This window comes from Dipodomys spectabilis, unplaced genomic scaffold, assembly GCF_019054845.1.
Source record: "Dipodomys spectabilis isolate Male_0828 unplaced genomic scaffold, ASM1905484v1 ptg000521l, whole genome shotgun sequence".
Lineage (NCBI taxonomy): Eukaryota > Metazoa > Chordata > Mammalia > Rodentia > Heteromyidae > Dipodomys > Dipodomys spectabilis.
The window spans coordinates 178,725-202,398 of NW_024871198.1; the positions used below are offsets into that span (position 1 = coordinate 178,725).

General features: G+C 46.6%; 2 protein-coding genes across 7 annotated transcripts in view; both read left to right on the forward strand.

Moving 5' to 3' along the window:
- The window catches only part of Erc1 (ELKS/RAB6-interacting/CAST family member 1), a 135,314-nt gene that overhangs the window by 25,189 nt on the left and 86,451 nt on the right, over nt 1-23,674 (forward strand). For 3 of the 6 annotated variants that reach the window (XM_042670134.1, XM_042670138.1, XM_042670135.1), the window contains exons 3-6: nt 13,946-14,362; nt 18,082-18,156; nt 22,118-22,273; nt 23,433-23,525. In XM_042670134.1, coding sequence (XP_042526068.1) covers nt 13,946-14,362; nt 18,082-18,156; nt 22,118-22,273; nt 23,433-23,525 — 741 coding nt within the window. The remainder of the gene's footprint in view (nt 1-13,945; nt 14,363-18,081; nt 18,157-22,117; nt 22,274-23,432; nt 23,526-23,674) is intronic. The other 3 variants (XM_042670137.1, XM_042670139.1, XM_042670136.1) reach the window with 2 other exon arrangements.
- On the forward strand, nt 12,117-13,513 carry LOC122099583 (phosphatidylinositol transfer protein alpha isoform). The gene has a single exon (XM_042670143.1). The coding sequence runs from the start codon at nt 12,352-12,354 to the stop codon at nt 13,162-13,164; it is 813 nt and encodes a 270-aa protein (XP_042526077.1). The 5' UTR covers nt 12,117-12,351; the 3' UTR covers nt 13,165-13,513.

A 23,674-nucleotide genomic window follows, 5' to 3' on the forward strand; every position in this document is an offset into this window, starting at 1 on the left:
GCAGTGCTCAAATTTAGGATTGATGCAGATATCTGGGAACAAGACATGGATGATTATTGGGGTTCTTTTCAAGGTAATTGACATAAAATCAACTGCTTAAGTGAAAGGGCATTGTGTTCCTCTAACTTTCATGAACTTTCAAATGGGGGATAGTAATAGCTTTGTTATTACAGTATTTAAGATTACAGGAGACAATATGTGTAAGATTTTGGACAAGACTACATGAATTAGTGTACATTTTAAAAGCTGTACAAAAAATATTGAATGAAAATTGGATTCCATGTTTCATAGATACGAATCTATTTTGTAGCATTTTTCGGAAGTGGAAATGTACCTTAATCCTTGCTGAAGGCAGATGTAGCTTAGGACCAATAAGGTTTTTAGATAGTGCTCCCACTTTAGTGGATGACTAGTTACTACCAGTGCCGCCATCGCATTCCTGAAGGAGTTACCAGCTCATTGCAGGGTAATTAGCTTGCAGGATTTTCAGTTACAGTGCTGTTTGTGTATTTAACATTTTTATGTCCATAATGACTCATCTGTGAATTATAGAGTGCTTTCCCAAAAGGAATATAACATTACTGGAGAAAAAAAACACACCTTTTTTGCTCTATTTGCTTTCTGTAGTAAGGGGTTTCTGGATGGTAAGTTGGGCCAAAATTCTCTGCAAGTAATTTTAGATGTGTGCTTTGGTATGAAGAAGATTTCACCTTCAGGAGGCAGTAGAGACTTCCTAAGGCTGCTTGCATATGTTTGAACTCTATGAAATGTTATGTGTGTACCCACTGAGGGTGCCATTTTCTCACGTAATTCCTCCCATTCACTCTAGTGACATGAAAACGTAGCCTCTCACCAATGTTCCCTTTGATTTTTAGGTATCATCTACCATTGTGCCCTTTAAAAAATACTGTAATAGCTGAGCACGGTGGCACATGCCTCTAATTTTGGCTACTAAGGAGGCTGAGGCAGGAGGATCTCACATGTACAGTTTGCCTGGGCTACAGTTAAGCAGCTAAAATACAAAAAAAATGAAAAGGTTGGGAGCCTGGCTCAAGGCGGGTAGAGCACTTCTCAGCTCTCTTCTCAGCTCTTCTCTAGAAATGTGAGGCCCTGCATTCAAGTCCCCAGTACCACAAGAAGAAAACAAAATAAAAACCGTAACAGTTTTGTTAGTGAGAAAAGTGTCCTTAGAATGATGTCGGTTCTGAGCATTAGTAATAACTGTCATAGAGCGTTCACATAGCCTGTGCTTGATGCCTTCATAGACACTGTGTACGATCTTTACAGCGGTCTCACAGGGCCATGGGCTCCTTGTTTTCGTTAGGAGAGGCACTTGTGCAGTTCTCTCGTCTGACTTTAACATACTTGTTTGGTTATGATGTCAACTAATATGTAGATAGGTTTCCAAAAAAGTTATTGAGAAACCAGTGTTACTTATTAGAGGTAAAAAGATTAAATTAAAACTCCTCCATGTTTTAGTTGGAGAAGGAAATCCAAGAATATGCTTATGACACGATCCCATGGTTACAATTGAGAGAAGGGCAGAAGAGAGAGATTGGGGACCTGTTGAGAATATAGTGAAAATGTAGTCTGATGAGTTTAATAACTCGTCTCTATCAGCGGAGGTCAACATCACACGTCAGCACTTTCCTTGTTTTGATTAGACAGAGAACATTTAGATTAATGATTCCCAGACTTGATTTCTACATCACAGTAAAAAGTTTTTTAAAAAACCCACACCGAATGAAAAAGGAAGTAGAGGATGTAGGTAAAACATGAAATATTTATACTTTCTTAAGAGCAACCAGAGTATATAGAGGGTGTAGGGAAAGAATTGTCCTGGAACTGTGAAATAAAAATGAAAAATAGTGTTGCCATTCCTTTGTAAGAGAAAAGACATTCTAACACCAAAAAAATTAAAATTGCATAATTTTAAAATAGAGGACACTTCTTTCCGAGAAAATAGCCTTGAGTTTTACAATGCCAATTTTGTTATGCACTGGTGGGGAAATAGTTTATGATGTCTTTTTTTTTGTGTGTTTGTCAGTCCTGGTGCTTGTCAGGTCCCAGGCACTGCCCCTGAGCTTCTTTTGCTCAAGGCTAGCACTCTACCACTTGAGCCACAGCGCCACTTCCAGCTTTTTCTGTGTTTGTGGCATTGAGGAATCGAACCCAAGGCTTGCTAGGCAAACTGGGCAAGCACTCTACCAGAAAGCCACATTCCCAGCCTTAGTCTCTGAGCTTCTTTTGCTCAAGGCTATTGCTTTACCATTTGACTCACAGTACCACCTTTGGCTTTTTCTGAATAGTTGATTGGCGGTGAGAGTCTCTGGGCTTTCCTGCCCAGGCTGGCTTCAGGCTGCAGTCCTCAGATCGCAGCCTCAGTATCTAGGATGACAGGCATGAGCCACCAGCGCCCGGCTTAGTTATGATGTCTTCTGAGAGCCACTGGCTCAATAGCAGTTCATCGTATTACATCCTGGGACCAGATCATTCCCAGAGTTGGCACATCCAGCAAACCAAGGATGATTTTTCCTGTTTACTTGATTTAAAAAGTAATATTTTTTGTGGCATGCACACTATGAAAATGTCAGTGCCCACGAAGTTCTCCTCAGCATAGCCATGCTTATTCATGTGTTGTCTGTTGCTGGTTCACCCCACCGGGGTGGGGTTCCACTGTGAGACCGTGCCAACGGCCCTGCACTGGGAAACTTGCATGCTTAAACAGCACGCTGGGCACACTCGTGCAGGCGGCGTTTGCTTATGTCTCTCATGTGTCCTAACAGCACTACTGACTGGGTAGTTCTGGTAGTCTTGCTTTTTCTTCATCATATGGTCATCATCAGTCTGTCCTGCGGCTTGAACCGAGGACCTGGGTGCTGTCCCTGAGCATTTTTGCTCAAGGTTAGCGCTCAACCACTGGAACCGCAACTCCTTTTTTGGCTTTATTGATCTTTAATTGGAAATGAGAGTGTTACAGGTTTTGGCTTGGGGCCTCGATCTTCAGATCTCAGGCTCCTGAGTGGCCGAGATTACTGGTGTAAGCCACCGGCACCCGGCTGTGGTCTTAACTGGCTGCGGTGTAAGATGAGGCTTGGAGTGACGAGCCTGAGGCCTCACAGCTGTTAGGCAAAGTGAGGCCTCCACGGCGGGCGCCACACAGGCACGGGGCAGGGACCGCGAATGTGCCGCTTCCCCTCCACCTCTACTGCCCTCCAGGACCAGGAGCGGCCATCACGCTGTCCTTGCCCACAGAGCAGTGCCTGCGTCGCTGAACCTCGGCGGATTGATCTGTGAACACTGGGTTCATCTTTGTTTGACTCAGTGGGATTTTCCCAAAGGTTTGTTGGTGAGATGGCCTACTTACTGATGTCCTACTTACTGAACTTTTTTTTTTTTTTTTTTTTTTGCAAACCTGTCATTTTTGAACCATATATGATCTCATTTCACTATTGCTCGAATAACAAGTTACACTAGTAACTTGGTGGAGGCCAACTTTATTCTTCTAGCCCCATAATTTATTATGTCCTTTTTAAGGAGCATAGTGTGCCTCTTAGCCATTGATTTAATCTAAAAACAAAGCCTGCCAAAATTTTAATTTTTAATTTAAAAATAGTGATTTTAAATTAAATTTGTTACTACTATTATTATTATTATTGTTATTATTTGCTAGTCCTGGGGCTTGAACTCAGGATCTGGGTGCTATCTCTGCACTTTCTTGCTCAAGGTTAGAGCTCTACCACTTTTGCCACACAGCGCCACTTCTGGATTTTTTGTTTTTATTTTTTTTATTTATTTTTTTTTGTCGGTCATGGGGCTTGAACTCAGGGCCTGGGCGCTGTCCCTCAGCTCTTCAGCTCAAGGCGAGCGCTCTACCACTTGAACTACAGCGCCACTTCCGGTTTTCTGGTGGTTTATTGGAGATAGGAGTCTCACGGTCTCTCCTGCCTGGGCTGGCTTTGAACCGTGATCCTCAGATCTCAGCCTCCTGAGTAGCTAGGATTACAGGCGTGAGCCACCAGCGCCCGGCTTTTGTTTTTATTTTTTATGGTTAGGTGGAGGGCGATAAGAGTCTCACAGGCTTTACTGCCTGGGCTGGCTTTGAACCATGATCCTCGGATCTCAGCCTCCTGAGTAGCTAGGGTGACGGGCATGCACCACCAGCGCCCAGCTAAATTAATTTTTTTAGTCTGAGGATGTATTGGATTAGCAGTGGTCTGGAATTTAGAGAAGAAGGCTGTGAGGGAAGAGGGTCTCATAACTTGGTTGAATGAAAGAATATTTACAAGTGAACAAAGAAACTTGAATTAGTGTGACAAATTAAGGTTGCATAAATAATGTGTTTAAAAGCAGCTTACCTATATTCTTATGATTTTGAGTTGCTGATTTAAAATCGCCAGGGGTCTGATGCCTTCGTCTTTTTTCATAATAAACCTCATTGTATTTTGAGATTTGAAAAAGAAATTAATGTTCAGTTAATTGCTGAGTAATTTTACCTTTAGGGAGAAATTCCAAAGAAGGGGTTGGAAAGATGGATTAGGGTGTGTGAGGCAGGGAGGAATAAGATGGCGATGAGGGGTGATTTTTGGTTTGTGGTTCAGTTTTACCTTCCTATTTGGAAGTTGCTTTCTTGTCCCATTTTGAAGTCTTGGGCTAGACCCCCTGCCAGTGGCTTCACTGTGGGAGGGAGTTGGAAGGCATCAGAGTGTCAGTGGGTTGGTGGGCTTCCATTTGCTGTCACGGTGCCGCTCGTCCCGCGGGGGAGAGAGGATGACGGCGTTGTTTTGGTCCAACGCTGTTTTCCCCATTCCACTCACGGTTCTCCAGCAGCAACTTTGAGCACGCTTGTCCACTGCAGCCATCAGCTAGCCAGGCTCACCATCTCAAACGTGACTCTGGGGGTGGCACGTTGCAGTTCTTGCCAGCCTCTGCCACCTCTTTGTCTCCCGACAGATGGCCTTCCCTCCTGGTCGTAATCCACCGCAGGTTTTCGCAGGGAACGAACACCATGTGTTCTCCATGTTGGCTCTGCTTGTGCACTGCCCACTCCTTGGCCGCCTCTCTCCGGGACTTGGACGTGCTCGCTGCTGGCATTCATGTCAGGAAGTGGGTGCAGCTGGAGTTCTGAGTCAGGCACGCACTCGTTAGAAAAATGGTAGCCTCCTAAACCTTCGCTGTTCATTCCCTGCACACCTAGAGTAAAGCTGAATTTTATTCCTTTTTTTAAAAAAGTCTACTTTTCAGTTAATATCGTGTAGTAAATATTTCTTGGCACTATAATTATCTTAAATTAGCTTTTAAATCTGAATTTCCTGTAATCAGAGGCATATCAGACCACAGTGAATTTGCACACAGGGCATTGCATGAGTAGGCCTCATGGCACTGACTAATTAATATGATTGTAACAGGGAATTTTTTTTTTCTGGTCCTGAGGCTTGAACTCCAGGCTTGGGTGCTATCCTTAATCTTCTTTGGTTCAAGGCTTGGCACTCTACCACTTGAACCGCAGCACCGCTTCTGACTTTTTCTGAGTAGTTTATTGGAGATAAGTATCTCATGGACTTTCCTGCTCAGGCTGGCTATAAACCGTCATCCTCGGGTCTCAGCCTCCTGAGTAGCTAGGATGACAGGCGGGAGCCACCAGCGCCCGGCTTGTCTTGTCCCTTTTAACTTTCTTGCTCATGTTCCCCTTGTCCACTGGTTGATAGAAATAACATCTTAGGCCTTGAAGAATATGGCATGTCTACGTCTGCATGCATTTCGTTCTGGGAGTCTACTGTGTATGGAGAGATATGAAAGACACCTGTCAGGCCAAACAGATATTCCGTGTGTTTTGGCTAAGAAATACTGTAATTAAGATAAATATAAATAGCTACTTGTACCTTAGCCTCTGACATGGGAATTAGATTGTGTTCCTGTATCGCTCCTTCCAGAGTGTGTTTGGCCGAGGAATAGCACGAGTGCCACCCACCGTCATGTTTGGTCTAAATGAATCTGCCTTAGTCTAGCCGAGCCAGGACCAGAGGCTCTCAGCCTTGGCTCCTGTTGACACCTCGGAAAGCTTGGTTTTGTTTTTTTTTCTTCAACTGTCTTAGCATCACCCCTACCCCTGAGACTACAATTTAATTGGGTCTGGGTTGTGGGTATCATGTTTAGATTTAGAAAAGCTCCCCAGGTAACCCTAGTGTTCAATCAGGGTTAAGAACCAAGAGGTTCTAGAACTTTCCTGCTTCACGATCCCTGTATAGCCCGGCATTTTAACGTTATTGTTGAATGGGGTCTTCCTAACTTTTTGCCCAGGTTAATCTTCAGTCATCCTCCTTTCTATACCTGTCAGTAGCTGGGATTACAGGCACAAGCCCCCTGGCCGAGCCCATGGTGGTTCTGTGTTTGTGTGTGTGGTGCATATACACTAGTCTTGGAGTTTGAACCCAGAGTCTGGGCACTGTCCCTGAGCTTTTCTGTTCAAGGCTAATGCTCTGCCACTTAAGCCACAGCTCCACATCCAACTTTTTGGTGGTTAACTGAAGAGTCTCACAGACTTTGTTGCATGGGCTGGCTTCGAACCATGGTCCTCATGTCCTAGCCTCATGAGTAGGTAGGATTACAGGCATGAGCCACCGGCACTGGCTTGCTTTTTAAATTTCCTTTGTACTTTGCCTGTTTGGCTGGTAGATGTATTTACCTGACCTTAGAAAGTACTCTGTTGAGCATTTAGACAAAAATGGATGTCAGTTCATGAATGGACATGTTGAATTGAAACCCTTTTGTGTAACTACTTAGAGGTCATAAACACACACATGCATACGCACACGCATATATAATGGGTGCCAGTGTTGGCGTGCTCGTGGTGTGGCACCGTGTTATCTGGGGGTACTCTGAGGGTGCTCTGTGGTTTCCTGAGGGGGGGTTCTGGGTGGCGTTCACAGGATGACCTTTGTTCCTGTGTATTCTCTGCTGCATCATCGCGTGGTCCCATCAGCCTGCCAGTAAGTATGCATTGAGTGCCAGCTGTGAATGCCCAGTAGTGTGCAGGGTGTCAGGGAGTCTAAAAAACAAGGGCAGGAAGAAAGAGAAACAGAGATGCATTTACAAGTTGAAAATTATGTTAACACGTACTGTATGATTCCTTTATTATTAGCTTATATTACTGTTACTACGTTATTATCATAGGGGAGAGTTCATTGTTACATTTTCACATGTTTGTAATATATTCTTATCAATCTCACCCCCCTGTGTCTACTACTGTGTGGTTTTATAAGTCTGAAATTTTGGAGAGGTGGAATTCTAGAGTATTTTGGCCTAGACTGGCTTCAAGAATCGAATCATGGGCTGGGAAGGTGGCTCAGTGGTAGAGCGCTTGCCTTGCATGCCTGAGGCCCTGGGTTCGATTCCTCAGCACCACATAAGCAAAAAGCCGGAAGTGGCACTGTGGCTCAAGTGGTAGAGCGCTAGCCTTGAGCTGAAGAGCTGAGGGACAGCGCCCAGGCCCAGAGTTCAGGCCCCACAACCGGACCCCCCCCCAAAAAAAAAAAAAAAAAAAAAAAGAATCGAATCATTTTGTGAAAACAAGAGGTTCAACTGACTCAAGTTCAGCTTGTAAAATCTGAGTAAAATACTGTATATGGAAATTTCCCTTCATCTAGGTGTTTTACATAAAAAAAAGACAATCTCAGCATTTAAACACTAGTAGACTAGGAAGGTGTTCTTATGTATTAGGGAAATAGATGGTGTGCGTTCATTGATCCCTTCCTGGAAGCTGTGTAGACCTATTCCAGCACCAAGTGAAAGCACAAATTACAGAATCAGACTTCTGGCAGCTCTGCTACTTCTCTCTCTCTCTCTTGTCAGTCGTGGGACTTGAACTCAGGGCCTGGGCACTGTCCCTCAGCTCTTCAGCTCAAGGCGAGCGTTCTACCACTTGAGCCACAGCTCCACTTTCAGTTTTCTGGTGGTTCATTGGAGGTAAGAGTCTCATGGACTTTCCTACCTGGGCTGGCTTAGAGCCTTGATCCTCAGATCTCAGCCTCCTGAGTAGCTAGGATGACAGGCATGAGCTACCAGCCCGATCAGTTCTTTTAATGATTTTTTTCTCTGTGTGTAGGATTCCTGATTTAAAAAAAAATCCTTTTCCCCCTGCATTTCTGATATGACAAAGTAAAAAACAATGAAGTAACAATTCAGATTTGGTGTAAATGTATGGATAATCATTACATGGCCAGATCTAGAATTAGTTGCTAGGAGATAAGTCAGCATTTGAATGATATCGAATAGGCTGTGATGTTCACAATTTAGTATAGTTAACATGGCAGAGGGGGAAAAATAGCGTAGACTGTTTGGTTCAAATTTTGGTCCACCCATTTCAAGCGAGGTCTGGTGATAAACACCTATAACCCCAGCTACTTGGGATGCATAGGTTGGAGCTTCTTCTGGAGACTGGGTTTTTGCCACAGGCAAAAATTTGCCATACTATGTCGAATCAAAAAAAAGGGCTGAGGATGCGGCTCAAGCGGTAGACCCTATGCATAGCAAGCAGAAGGCCAAGAGTTCAAACCCAGGTCCTGCCTTCACACACGTCCACTGGTCACTTGTAGCCAGGTGTGGGATGCCGTGGAAGGAGGTTGGGAGTTCAGGGCCGCTAGTGAAACCCTTCACAAAAGGGAGTAGGGATGGTTTTATGGGAGGTGACTTCACACAGATTTTCTGAGTGTTCACTGTGAGGGTGGTTTGGGCCCCTCATGTGTACTCAACCGAGGGCTCAGCATGTCAGAGGCATGGGTTCTAATCCCGAGCCCCGCTGCCATAGGTGTGGGCTGACCAAAGTCAGCCACCACGATAACAGGTTAAAAAAACCTTCAGAGCTGTGTAACACTGCTTTCAATCCCATCTTTACCAACCAGACTGAGGTTTTGGAACTTGGTGCCCGCAGGGGTCACTGTGGTTATGTACTGTGCCCTGATGACGCATACAGCATCTTATTTTGCTTTTTGTTTTTTTTTTGTTGTTCTGTTTTGCCAGTCCTGGGGCTTGAACTCAGGGCCTGGGCGCTGTCCCTGAGCTGCTTTTGCTCCAAAAAGCAAGCACTCTACCACTTGACCCACAGTGCCATGTCCGGCTTTTTCTGTGTATGTGGTACTGAGGAATCGAACCCAGGGCTTCACGCATGCTAGCCGAGCACTCTACCACTGATCCACCTCCCAGTCCTTGTTTTTTTAAGCCGATACTGGGGCTTGAACTTCAGGCCTGGGTGCTGTCCCTTAGCTTCTTCACCCAAGGCTGGCACTCTACGACTTGAACCATACTTCTACTTCCAGATTTTTGGGGGTTAATTGGAGATAAGAGTCTCACGATACTTTCCTGTCCAGGCTGGCTTTGAACCATGATTCTTAGATCTCAGCCTCCTGAGTAGCTAGGATGACAGGTCCGGCTGTTTTTGGGTAGTTCCTCTGCCATATCGTTTATCTATACCACATTGCTATAATGAGACTATTAAGTATGAAGTACTAATGGTATTTAAAAAACAAAACTAAACTAAATTAACTGCAGAGGGGAGTGGTCCACATGCCCCCTCTGGGGTTTGCCGCTGTTGAGTGATTGTAGGTGGCCACCGTTTCACAGCAGTGGCAGTCATTGGTGTGTCCGTTTGACATTTTGATTTCAAAGATCCCATTATAGTCTTGCTCCAGATGCCGTGAGTTCCTCAGTGACAGGCATAAGGCTTTGTTGGCTGTAAGGTGCTTTTATAGATGTCTGGTTAGTATGTCTGTCTGTAGTGCCTCAGTGTGAGCATGCTCTGTCCCTGTAGGGCTGGTGTGTGGGCTGCAGGTTCCTTACAGCCCAGTTCCTGACGCTATGTGAACCCCAGCCGTGACCACAGCTGATGGTGCTGAGTGCAGGAGGGGCTTTCAGAACAAGACATGTGTTCCATGTAGGTCAGTCTCAAGGAGAAGTGTCCTTTGTCATTGTATATTGGAATGGCCACCAGATTTCTGTGTTCCTCACGGGAGTATGCATTTAGTTTCCTGAATATTCCTACAATTGTAATTGACATTTTCTGACTGGAGTCTCTTTGTGAGGAGCCAACTTGGGAGTGTATAGAAGAGTGTTCTGATCTGGGGATGTAAGAAGATACTCATCTCCTTTGTTTTGTAAGGACAATTATGCCATCTTCATATGCTGTATTGTCCCAGCGTTGCCAGTCCAGTCCATCATATGGTCATTTGTAGAGTCTTTGTTTTTTCTTCTTCTTCTTTTTCTTTTCCTCCTCCTCCTCCTCCTCCTCTTCCTCTTCCTCCTCTTCTTCCTCCTCATTCTCCTTCTCCTCCTTCTCCTTCTTCTCTTCTTGTTCTTTTGGCCAGCCCTAGGGCTTGAAATCAGAGTCTGAACACTGTCCATAAGCTTTTTTTTTTTTTGCCAGTCCAGGGGGTCTGAACTCTGGGCCTGGGCGCTGTCCCCCAGCTCTTCAGCTCAAGGCTAGTGCTCTACCACTTGAGCCACAGCGCCACTTTGTTTTTTTCTGTTTATGTGGTACTGAGGAATCAAACCCAGGGCTTCATAGGGCTTCATGCATGCTAGGCAAGCACTCTACCACTAAGCCACATTCCCAGCCCCATAGTTACTCTTAAGGAGACAGATTTGAAGGAAACACACATGTGCACATACTAATGTCTTGGAAAGAACTCTACTAACAATAACAGGAATTTACTAAGCTGTCATTAAAGACAGTTCCTTTCTTGTTTTATGGTGTGTATTGTAAGTCTCTAGAATGCACTGCTTACAAATAGCTGGGTAGTTACTTGTTCGAAACTATAGTGTAGAAGAAGGGCTGCCATTTGCTGAGCTCTTACACCCACCTGGGATCGTTGAAGTTAATGCTGTCTTTACCTTAGGGCAAGGAAATCCAGGCTCTTAAGACATTAATTATTCCCCATGTCACCCAGAAGTGTTGAAGACCAGTGTTGTTCCACAGCCTGTGCAATTAGAAGCATGTGTGCAATAGTAAGACCTGTTGTTCTCGGCCTCAGCCAGTCACCCTAGCCTTAGTGACGTGTCTGGAATGAAGGTGGGTGCTGAGACAGGTGAATGCGAAGCGGTCGGACTCTTCGGCCTTGGAACTCTTCTCTGGGTTGAGAGAGAATTGTTTTCTGGTGTTGGTGACAACCTTTCACGTATCATTGACATACAATATTTTTTCACATATTTAAAGTATATAAGTTTTTGCATATGTGTGCATCTGTGAGAACTTCATCCTTGTGTCAGAAAAACCCATAATAAAACAAAGATTGGCTGGGGTGACTTAAGTAAGAATTACTATAAGTCTTTTTGCATCTTATATTGATAAAATTTTCTTAAATATACTTCTGTGCTTCAGAAAGACTTGTTTTTTGTTTTTTCCTCCAGTCCTGGGTCTTGAACTCTCTCCCTGAGCCTAGCTGTTCAAGGCTAGTGCTCTATCACTTGAACCACAACACCACCTCTATCACTTGAACCACAACACCACCTCTATCACTTGAACCACAACACCACTTCCAGCTTTTTCTGTGTATGTGGTACTGAGGACCTGAACCCAGGGCTTCATGCAGGCTAGGCAAGCGCTCTACCACTGAGCCACATTCCCAACTCCAGAAAGACTAATTAATTGAAGACTTCTGGTAGGTGCGGTATTGGTACATTCTCTGATTTGAATCACCTTAAATGGCACATTAAGTTCTCTGTGATATATTGTTTGTAATAACTGTTTTCACCCCTCCATTTGTCCTTTTCTCGGACTGAGAATATCTGACTAGAATACAAAGAATGACGCAAACACTGGACTGCATGGTTCAGTTATTTCTGGAATGAGAATAAATGGAATCGAGTGTTGTTCCAAGAAAGTACATAATTCATTTGTTAGAAGTTTGGCCTCAGTAGAGCTTTTAATATTATCAAAAGTAAGTGACTGTTACTCAGAAGGCTGAGATCTGAGGATTGTGGTTCGCAGCCAGCCAGGGCAGCAAAGTCCATAGGACTCTTGTCTCCAGTGAACCACTAGAAAACTGGAGATGGTGCTGTGGCTTAGAGTGGTAGAGTGCTAGCCTTGATCAAAAGAGCTCAAGGGGCCGCAGAGACGCCCCGCCCCCGCGCGGCGCTGCGGAACCGGAGCTCCGGGCGGCGTCGGCAGCGGCGCGGGAGGCGACGAGGCCAGGGTGGCAGGAGTCCGCGCGGCGACCGCAGCGAGAGCGGCGGGGACGGAGCAGACCACGACGAAGGCGTACAGGCGGCCGGGCCGGGCCGGGCCACAGGGAGAGCGGCCTCCGGGAAGCGGGCTGGAGGCCGGGCGGACAGCCGGCAGTGGCCGAGCCGCGAAGCGACATGGTGTTGCTCAAGGAGTATCGAGTCATCCTGCCTGTGTCTGTAGATGAGTATCAGGTGGGGCAGCTGTACTCCGTGGCTGAGGCCAGTAAAAATGAGACAGGTGGTGGTGAAGGTGTGGAGGTCCTGGTGAACGAACCGTATGAGAAGGATGGTGAGAAAGGCCAGTACACACACAAGATCTACCACCTACAGAGCAAAGTACCTACTTTTGTTCGCATGCTGGCCCCAGAGGGAGCCCTGAATATACACGAGAAAGCATGGAATGCCTACCCATACTGCAGAACTGTTATTACAAATGAGTACATGAAAGAAGACTTTCTGATTAAAATTGAAACCTGGCACAAACCAGATCTTGGCACCCAAGAGAATGTGCATAAACTGGAGCCTGAGGCATGGAAACATGTGGAAGCCATATACATAGACATTGCAGATCGAAGCCAAGTACTTAGCAAGGATTACAAGGCAGAAGAAGACCCAGCAAAATTTAAATCTATGAAAACAGGGCGAGGACCATTGGGCCCAAATTGGAAGCAAGAACTTGTAAATCAGAAAGACTGCCCATATATGTGCGCATACAAACTGGTTACTGTCAAGTTCAAGTGGTGGGGCCTGCAGAACAAAGTGGAAAACTTTATACATAAGCAAGAGAAACGTCTGTTTACAAACTTTCACAGGCAGCTGTTCTGTTGGCTTGATAAGTGGGTTGACCTGACGATGGATGACATTCGAAGGATGGAAGAAGAGACGAAGAGGCAGCTGGACGAAATGAGACAAAAGGACCCAGTGAAAGGAATGACAGCAGATGACTAAACTCACTCCTCCCCCTTCTGCACTTTTTGCAAGACAGTGGTCAACAGGAAGGCCCAGCAGCTCCACCCTCCTGAGTGACAGGCCATCTTCGGACGCAGCCTTTCTGTGCCCATTCTTCAGGCAACTTCCGATCCATCCCTTACTGTAGCTAATTCTAGATGCCCTTTAATATTGTGAACAAATAGACCGTCTGGTATTACAAAGCCTGTGTGCTCGGGAGCCTGCTCCTCTGAGAAACGTGGCGGGTAGGTTGCTGTATTAACAGCTCCTCCCTCTCTCTCCATTGTATTCTGACCCATTTCTGTGTGTGCCCCCAACCTTTATTTCCAAGTGACATTTTTAGTCTTTCAAAATAAAAAAAAAAAAAAAAAAAAAAAAAAAAAAAAAAAAAAAAAAAAAAAAAACAAAAGAGCTCAAGGTCAGCGCCCAGGCCCTGAGTTAAAGACCCATGACTGATGCACACACAAAAAAAGGTATACGATGGATTATGGCAGTGTTCTTCAGATGAATTATTTTTTTCTGATGAAAACCACAATCTCCATCAGGCATCTGGTGTTGAAGGGTCTTGGTTTGTATCATGGCTACACAGTGTGGGATGGTCATATTTACTGTGGAACAAGCATGTGTGAAATTACCGGTTGATCCTGTGTGGAACAGGTTGGGCTGAATCCTAATTTGCAGGCTGCAGATTGGAGGGCCCACAGGCTCCTCTCCCATCTTGAGCTGTTTGGTCTTGACGCCGTGGTCGGAGGCTAATGTGGGTCTTTTGTGTCGGTCCCAGCACATGCAGATGACGATCCAGGCTCTGCAGGATGAGCTGAGGATCCAGAGGGACCTGAACCAGCTGTTCCAGCAGGACAGCAGCAGCAGGGCCGGTGAGCCGAGCGTGGCAGAGCTGACGGAGGAGAACTTCCAGCGGCTGCAGGCTGAGCACGAGCGGCAGGCCAAGGAGCTGTTCCTTCTGCGGAAGACCCTGGAGGAGATGGAGCTGCGGATTGAGACCCAGAAGCAAACCCTCAGTGCTCGGGACGAGTCCATTAAGAAGCTTTTGGAGATGTTGCAGAGCAAAGGACTGTCCGCCAAGGCCACCGAGGAGGACCACGAGAGGACGAGGCGGCTGGCCGAGGCCGAGATGCACGTCCACCACCTGGAGAGCCTCCTGGAGCAGAAGGAGAAGGAGAACAACATGCTGAGGGAGGTGAGGCTGCGTGCTCCCACGGCGCTGCCCGCCAGCTCCAGGGTGCCGTGAATCCATGGGCTTTCCTGTGCTGCGAAGCGGGAAGTTCGTCTCTTATGTTTCCATTTACACTGCTTTTCTTTGATATACTCTCTCCTGGGGTGACATCATCTGCTTTCTGTGTTGCTTGGCAACCTCTTCCACCTTGCACATGCACACATGCACGCATGCACCTGATTTCTAGAGGCTCATTTGTTGCTAGAAGGGCACAGAATTTCCTTGATTTGTTACCTGCCTCCAGATGTGTTCATAGGGACAACACAGCAAACCTAGCTTCAGAGCAGCTGAGTGCTGCTCTTTTAAAACACTAACAGGAGAAAGCAAGCCTGAAATATCAGTAAGAGAACCATCACCCCTGTTTCTGTGTGTGGATCAAGTCCTTGGATGCAGTAGCGGATGTTTGCCCTGCGGTTCCCATGGAAACCACTGCCTTGCTATAAAAGACATGTGATTAAAGTCGCTTGCTGCCAGGGAGGTGCCCAGAGGCCTCACCCCTCCTAGCCAGTGCAGCAGTTGTATTCAGAATGCCAGAGCGCGCCATGCCGCTGTTTACTCAGGGGAAGGTAGACGAGGTGTGTTGAGGAGATGGGGGAGGGAGAGCCAGGGCTGGACCAGGAAGTGGGTAAGGACCGGATGGCTTGAAATGCCCCGGGTGTGATAATAAAAGATCGGGGATCATCCATACCCTCACCTTTGTCCTCACTGGCGGAGGGGCAGGCATTATTGGGATTTCTAAGATGGTCCTGGGAGTTCTGCGACGTTCCATCTTCAGAACTGCTCTGCGAACCAACGTTGAAACACAGTTACTGGGTGTAGAGAAAGTTAGGAAAACAGTTCATAAAAGCACGTTTAAAAAGGAACGCTTTCAGCCAGTGTTAATGAAAAGTTCTAAAGCTTTGCACTAGGATGTATTTGGAGGCACTCCCCCTCCTGTTTTTCCACCAGGAAGTATAGCACTGGTGAATGATTCTGTATATAGAAAGAAAAGCTTCTCCCAGTAAACCAAAAAGAATAGCTAAGCTTTATGCTGAGCACCACCTTTGTGCTATGTGTTCCCTGGCTTGCTGCTTAGTCCTCTCCTTTGATTGATAGAGTGAGGACATCTATTGGACAAATGCTGAATTACAAGCCAGACAGGGTTTGTGCTTAGGATGGAGACCTAAACTTCCTACCAGTCTGTTGGCAGTGGACACTGAGATGGCCGTGCACTTTCCATCTTCATTCTGTCTGTGCACACAAACTCAGTAGCAGAGCCAAGCCGGTGGCATGTGCTCCTGTTCTTTAACATGCAGCCAGATGCCCTGTGCTCTATAAAACACAAGTTCACTAAAACACTCTGTTTGTAGTTGGCTGGTTTTTGTTCCCGTAGTATTTTAACAAACAAACCTAGCCTTGCAGGCTTGCAGAAATGCTTGAGGAGAAAGTGCTAATGTTGGAGTCGATTCCAGGTGAGGGCTTCAGAAACGGTCCTAGATGGGGAATGTCTGTCGTCCAGTGGCAGTTGGACGATATAAGCAGATTAGAGGGACAAAAGATACAGAGAAGAGAAACACAAAATGCACACTGAATCTACAGGCTAGAGACCAGGGCTGGGAAGGTGACTCAGTAGTAGAGCGCTTGCCTTGCATATATGAGGCCCTGGGTTCGATTCCTCAGCACCACATGAGCAAAAAGAAAAAAGCCAGAAGTGGTGCTGTGGCTCAAGTGGTAGAGCGCCAGCCTTGAGCTGAAGAGCTGAGGGACAGCGCCCAGGCCCAGAGTTCAGGCCCCACAACCAGACCAAAAAAAAGAAAAAGAAAAGAAACACAATTTTGTTTTTAACTTATTTTCTAACTCTAGCTTATTTCTTCTCATAGAGTATGTTGACAATGTGACAGAATCCATGTAATTCTGCATCTATTGCAATTTTCCCCCCTTAATCTTCTTTTTCTTTGCTCTTGGGGGTAGGAGAAGGGCCTCTCTGTAGCCTGGGCCGGCCTGGCATGTGAGGTCAGCCTGCCTCAACCTCCCTCAAGTGCCATATAGGCAGAGACCACTGTGCCTGGCTAATTCACTTTTAATGGAAGTTTTTCAGGCCACTGGGAGTGTCACAAAGCTGTTGTATGGAATGTTCTTACACTTGTGTGAATAGCACATTCGCTTGAGTACAGTCTCTTCCCTGTGCATGAGTCAGAGTCCTGGTGTACATGGTGGGAACTGCAGATGGGCTCCTCATGATGGTGATTTGCCTCAAAGTGAGAGAGGTTGCTGTCTCGTAGAAAGACTCCATCCTGCGAACGGTGCAGCTTCTTTCCTATCCTAAGCTTATTGAAGTGTGGGTTAAAAAAAGAGACCCATGAAGCCAGACACTGGTGGCTCACTCCTGTAATCCTAGCTACTCAGGAGGCTGAGATCTGAGGATCGCAGTTCAAAGCCAGCTCAGGCAGGAGAGACTATGAGACTCATCTCCAATAAACCACTCAGAAAGGGCCAGAAGTAGTGCTGTGGCTCAAGTGGTAGAGCACCAGCCTTGAGTAAAAGCAGCTCAGGGCCAGCACCCAAACCCCAGGACCTGCAAAGAGAAAGAGAGAGAGAGAAAGAGAGAGAGAATGTGCGTCAGGTGCTGGTGGCTCATATCTGTAATCTTAGCAACTCAGGAGGCTGAGATCTGAGGATCATGGTTGAAAGCCAGCCCTGGGCAGGAAAGTATGTGAGACTTTTTTTTTTTTCCAGTTGTAGTAGGGCTTGAACTCTGGGCCTGGGCACTGCCCCTCATCTCTTCAGCTCAAGGCTGGCATTCTACCACTTGAGCCACAATGCCACTTCTGGTTTTCTGGTAGTTCATTGGAGATAAGAGTCTCACAGACTTTGCTGCCTAGGCTGGCTTTGAATCAAGATCCTCAGATCTGAGCCTCCTGAGTAGCTAGGATTACAGGTATGAACCATTGGTGCCAGCTACGGCTACCGGCTACCTACCGGCTACCGTGAGATTCTTATCTCCAGTTATCCTCCAGAAAACCAGAAGTGGTGCTGTGGCTCAAGTGGTAAAGCACTAGCTTTGAGCTGATGAGCTCAGGGACAGTGCCCAAGGCCAGAGTTCAAGCCCCACAACCAACAGAGAGAGAGGGTGGGGGGAGGGAAAGAAAGGAGAGAGGGGGAGGGGGGCATGTATCTTTGTCTGGCGTTTTCTCACGTGAACGACTTGACACTTGCCCAGCAGCCTTCCCTTTCTCCCTGGGCCCGCTCTGCGGAGGTGACCAAGTGGTTGGCACTCTGGGGTGGATGCCGTGGTGAGATCAGTGGCACGGATGCTTCCAGCGTTGAGGGGTTTAGTTTCTCTTACGAAGGGGACCTTGTCTGGTCCCCCTTTCTGGGTGAGTTCATGCCTCCAAGTCGCCACCCTAGAGAGGCGACGCTGTTCAGACAGCCTCAGGGTAACTAGCTTGAGTGACGCGGTGCTGGCAGGCAGGCAGGCAGGCAGGCAGGCAGGCAGGCAGGCAGGCAGGCAGGCAGGCAGGCAGGCAGGCAGGGATGCTCCTACACCCGCCCTGCCATTCAGTCAGCCTGCAGTCCCCATCCACACAGCCATGCTCCTCACAAAGGTGGGGGTCACGAGCAGCTGAGCTCCCGTTCCCTCTCCCTCTCTCTCTCCCTTTAAAATGAGAAGGAAGCCCTGACTCTCTTCTGCTTCTCTCATGTAGGAGATGCACCGGAGGTTTGAGAATGCCCCCGATTCTGCTAAAACAAAAGCTCTGCAAACCGTTATTGAAATGAAGGTAAGTGAGACTGGAGTGATGGACCTGGCTTTGCGCTCAGGTCTCATGCTTAGTAGGCAGGCCCTCTACTACTTGAACAATGCCTCTGGCCCCTTTCTACTTTTTTGTCCTTTTGGAGGTTAAGGTATAAGAATCTTACAAGTCACTCTTTCAAATGTAGCGCATTTTCTATATGAGTTTTAGAAAATGATTGGAGATGGAGTGGAAGTCATAGACTTAGCTGGGATTACAGGTATGAGCCACAGGGCCTGGCCCTAGCTTTTTGTTCTTATAATGGCTCTTAACAGACGGAGGCATGCCTCCCATCTGTTTAACTTTACCTCCCCTAAGAAGGGTGGCGCCTTGTTTAATATAATGGGCCATGATTTTGTATTTTTGACATCACCAAATACTTGGTTACAGATAAGTACTTGTACGTAAGGACTGTTATGAGAGCAAGCCTCTTAATTCAAGTGAGTTCCTTTTACAGCTTCATCCTGTGCACATCTTTCTCCCTCCTGGATTCTGGGTTCTGTGTGGGTAGATAATCAGCGGTCTTGAATCTCACCTTGGAGTGGTTTAATTGCAACGTTGTTCACATTCACCACAGGTTCCTTTCTGCCTGTTACTTCCTTATCCCTCTTGACTCTGAAAAATAAAACATGAATTTACCTGTGTTCACAGAACTGTTTCTGTAATATCTAACCTTTTGACAAGACAGGGGTGTATAGTCTTTTGAATTGGTATCATATCTGGTTTTTGTTGGTGGTGGTGGTGGTGGTTTTTGTTTTGTTTTGTTTTTTTGGTCAGTCATGGGGCTTGAACTCTGGGCCTGGGCGCTGTCCCTCAGCTCTTCAGCTCAAGGCTAGTGCTCTACCACTTGAGCCACACCACTTTCAGTTTTCTGAGTGATTTATTGGAGATAACAGTCTCTCAGATTTTCCTGCCCGGGCTGGCTTTGAACTGTGGTCCTCAGGTCTCAGCCTCCTGAGTAGCTAGGATGACAGGTGTGAGCCACCCATGCCTGGCGTTGTTGGTTTTTTATTTTTGTCAGTGGGTTGTGCGGCTTGAACTCGGGGCCTGGGGCCTGTCCCTGAGCCTCTTTGTGCTCAAGGCTAGCACTCTACCACTTCAGCCCCAGTACCACTTTGGGTTTCTGAATGGTTTATTGGAGATAAAAGTTTCACGGGGACTTTTCTGCCCAGGCTGGCTTTGAACTATGATCCTCAGATCTCAGGCTTCTGAGTAGCTAGGATTCAAGCGTGAGCCTCAGGCACCCGGCTATCTGTTTTAATTTTGTTAATTTTCTGCTGAGAAATGAAGGTTTGTGGCCCAGAGGGTTTAGTGGACGTTGAGTAACGGACATTTAGCAGGTGCTTGAGCGAGGGGGCCAAGGGGAGGATGATGGGTGATTGACAGTGACGAGTCCGGGACGTCCTTATCTCTTCTCCTACCACCTTCTTGCCTTCTGTCCTTTCCTCCTCTGCCCCCTCTCCCTTCTCCTTTGCTCCTCCTTCCTTCAGTGGTGGGGGATCAGGGCAGGACTTGGAGTCTTGCTAGGGAGGGAGAGCAGAGGATTGAGGGGTGCGGAAAGGATAGCCAGTAGTTTGGCTGATGAGGTGGAAGGGTGATGACTGAGACATGTTGACAGGTTGGGAGGAAGTGTGAAATCATGGGGTTCTCAGTGAGGTTGAGGAACAGTGAGGTTGAAGGAGGCCGGGGCAGGGGGTGGGGGGTGGGGAGGTCGGGGGAGGGGGAGGGCTCAGTGCGATCCTGTAAACCCATGGCAGAAATGGATTGAATCAAACCACGAGGCCCCTGGGACTGAGGGTCCCGGGAGTCCTGACCCCGCGGGGGACTGAAGGACGGTTGAGCACTGCAGGAAGGCACCCAATCAGCAAGTTCTTACAGGTGGGGCTGTGCAGGCCCAAAATAGATGTCCCTTTTTAGCTGGTGCCCTTTCATTATCCCCGACTTAGCATGGGGGAGAACCTAGTCCCTTCCTTTCCTTCATGTGCATCTGCCCAGTGTTTAGTCAATTTTAGGGGTCTGTATCCTGTTACTGGCAGAAAAATTGGCACTCATCTTCAGAGAACTTTAGACAGTGTAAGTGAAGTGGTTCTTTGATGAGCCAGGAGACTAGGTGAGGTGCACTGATTGTAAACAAGTTGGTTAAAATCCTGACTTAAATGTAAATGTTTCTGTGTTAATGCAACACATTTAAGTGCACAGAACACAAGTTTAGATAGAGTGGGAGGTGAAGACTTCTGCTGTGATACGTTAACGGCCTGGAGATGAGCAAGGCTGGGGTGGGTGCCCCTCCCTCTGCAGGTCCCCCCCTTCCTGGCCCCAGAACCTGAAAGGAGTTGAAGCTGTCAGGGCAGAGCCTTAAATTCTTTTTGTCTTCTTGCACTTGAATTATGATAACACAGAAAATCAGCCAAGAAAGCCTTGCAATAAAGTGGAAAAGGAAGTCGGTCTCAAGCTTGCTTCCCAGAGGAATGTTTTCTCTGAGACTCCAAGAGACATGAGCTAAACTTGGTTCACACTCTCGCAGATCTGTGCTTCAGCGAGTCATGTGAAACCGCAGATAAAGTGCTGTGCGTTCCGTGGAGGAGTGTTCTGGAACTGGCCCCCTCCCAACTGTCTGAGGATAAATTAGATGCTGTCACAGACAAAATTAGGAAATTGAATATAGGAGGGTATAGTGTTGGAGGTGATATTTGTGTTATGGTGGTGACTTGTAAGAACACTATAATTCTTTTAATTAAGTGAAACTTTCCTGGAGGCAGTGGTCTCATTATGTTGCCCAGGCACGCCCCAGACACCTGCGCCCAGACACCTGCCACAGCTTCTGAGAAGCTGGGACTACAGACATGCCATGGAACATGGCAATTTAAAAAAATGATGACATTTCAAGCATGTGGAGGGTGCAGAGGATGATTTTTAACATCTCCAAAAGTAACATTATTATTCATTCCTTTTTTTCGGCAATCAATGATATGAAACTTTTTATATATTTTGAGTTATACACATCATTATATAAATCTTTGAAGCTCTCTTTTGTCCTTCATTTGGAGAAGAGATGTGTCCTGGAGGGTCACTATTACACTGAGAAAAAGATTTTTGTTAAAATTAAAGGGATATTTTGTTGTTGTTGTTGTGGGGCTTGAACTTGGGGACTGGGCTCAAGGATAGTGCTCTACCACTTTAAGCCACAGCTCCACTTCTGGTTTTCTGGTGGTTCATTGGAGATAAGAGACTCATGGACTTCTGACTGGGCTGGCTTTGAACCTGGATTGTCAGATCTCAGCCTCCTGAGTAACTAGGATTACAGGTGTGAGCCACCAGCGCCCAGCTTAAAATTGCAGTTTCTTGGCCAGTTACAATAGTTGATTCATATTAGCAGTGTGACTTAACCAAATTCCTCTTCAGTAATTTAATTTAATTTTTTTTTGTTGGTTCTGGGCCTTGAACTCTGGGCCTGGGCGCTGTCCCTCAGCTCTTCAGCTCAAGGCAGGCGCTTTACCACTTGAGCCACAGTGCCACTTCTGGTTTTCTGAGTGGTTTATTGGAGATGAGGGTCTCTCAGACTTTCCTGCCCAGGCTGGCTTTGAACCATGATCCTCAGATCTCAGACTCCTAAGTAGCTAGGATTACAGGCATGAGCCACCAGCACCCGGCTGAATGTATTCACTATTAAGCACAAAGAAACTGTTTCTTCACTCTTCTACTTCCTTGTCTATCTAACTTGTCATGGAAAGGTCTAGAATGTGAGGCAGACATTGAGGACGTGAGCCCTCCTCATATCTGGTAAAGGGTGCGGTAAAAGGTGAGTTTTAGAAGCAAGGCGTCACAAACTAGGTAGAAATTTTGCTGCCCCCTATTTCCCCCCTCCTCCCTTAGCATTCTGAAAGATCTGTTCATTCAGCTCCTGTATTTTTGTGAATGTTTTAATGTGTAATTCTTCCGTTATCCACAGGATTCAAAAATTTCCTCTATGGAGCGTGGGCTCCGAGACTTGGAAGAGGAAATCCAGATGCTGAAGTCGAATGGGGCTTTGAGCACCGAGGAGCGGGAGGAGGAGGTGAAGCAGATGGAGGTGTACCGGAGCCACTCGAAGTTCATGAAGAATAAGGTAGGGGCGTGTGACAGCGCGGACAGCCCAGCTATGGGGAAGGTGGCTTACTGCATGTTACATACACTGCGGGGAAAATGGGTTTTCCTAGGATTAAAGTCGGAATGGCTGGCAGCGTGATTACAGTTTTCATTACTGTAACTTTTTATTAAAAAGAAGATTCCTTACGTGAAACTAAAAAATGTTGTCACCATTTAACTTTTCGTCTCTGCCAGCAGTTGGAGATGCTGTAGTGGAATTACATTCAGGGGGGTTCTTTTCATTATGTGAAGTTCTCTGCCCCCTGGGAAGTATTTTAAGTCAAAACCCCAAGAGGGTGAACCCACGTTTTTCAGAATGGGTTAAATGAGATGGTGTTTCCCTCTCCCATGGGGCCAGGTCCTGGTGCTGCCTTGGGAGAGGACACTTACTGCCTGGCCATTACTACTCACGAGCCCTGCAGGCCTGTGTTCAGCAGGTAGACACCACGGAGACCCGGTGTGCTTTAAAAGCAGTCACCACTCACAGCTTAGTTTATTTTGATTCTGTATACTGTTTGGGTGGACTGTAGGATTTCGTTTACTATGGTTTTCAACTTGTCCGTTTTGTTGTGGTTTTCTAAAGATCACAGCTGCACCAATACAGTTTTACCCAGCAGATACTGCTCCTCAGTGTATACTGCCTTTTCCTGTCTGTCCCACCCCGAGTGAGCGTCCCACCTGCCCATTTGAGTTTCTCTGACCCCACCACAAGCATTTCTGTAGTGTAAATGAGTGACAGTTACCACTTCACCCTATTTCTGACATCCTTTTGTGGTGCCTGTGCCTGGCATATATATGTCTAGAGAATATTCCTCCACTGTTTAAAGAACTTATTATCAATGATTTCTGCTAGCTAAATGTTTATTTGAGAACTTGGATTCATATACCCAACTTTCTGTTAGTTTGGAGTTTTCACCCAGATTTGGAAACCAAATATAATTTCCATTTCAGTCCACTTAGAAGAAAAAAACAAAACAAAGCAAGAAGCCCTGGAAAAAACAGAAAAATGTTGATTTAGAACAGACTTGATTGTGTTATGCAAGCTATTGTAATTTCTAGTGGCCACCTTGGCTCATGAGCAGATAATCTGAAGACCGGAGTTGACTCTCGAGTGAAATAGAGTAATGATGTCGTGACAGGTAGAGCAACTGAAGGAGGAACTAAGTTCGAAAGAGGCTCAAGGGGAGGAGCTGAAAAAGAGAGCGGCTGGTCTTCAGGCCGAGGTCTTTGCCGTAAGATTTCTCTGTGTGTGTGCAGCGCTCCCACGGTGGGACCGGCAGCTTTGGCTTCTGGGTGGCTGACATTTCCATTCTCTGTGGTTGGCAGCTTTGCCTCTGGCGAGTACTAACCGCCTGCTCTGCTCTTTAACGACTCCTCTTCA

Excerpts from the sequence above, each read along its gene's own strand:
- LOC122099583 (XM_042670143.1), top strand. The coding sequence starts at position 12,352 with ATGGTGTTGCTCAAGGAGTATCGAGTCATCCTGCCTGTGTCTGTAGAT.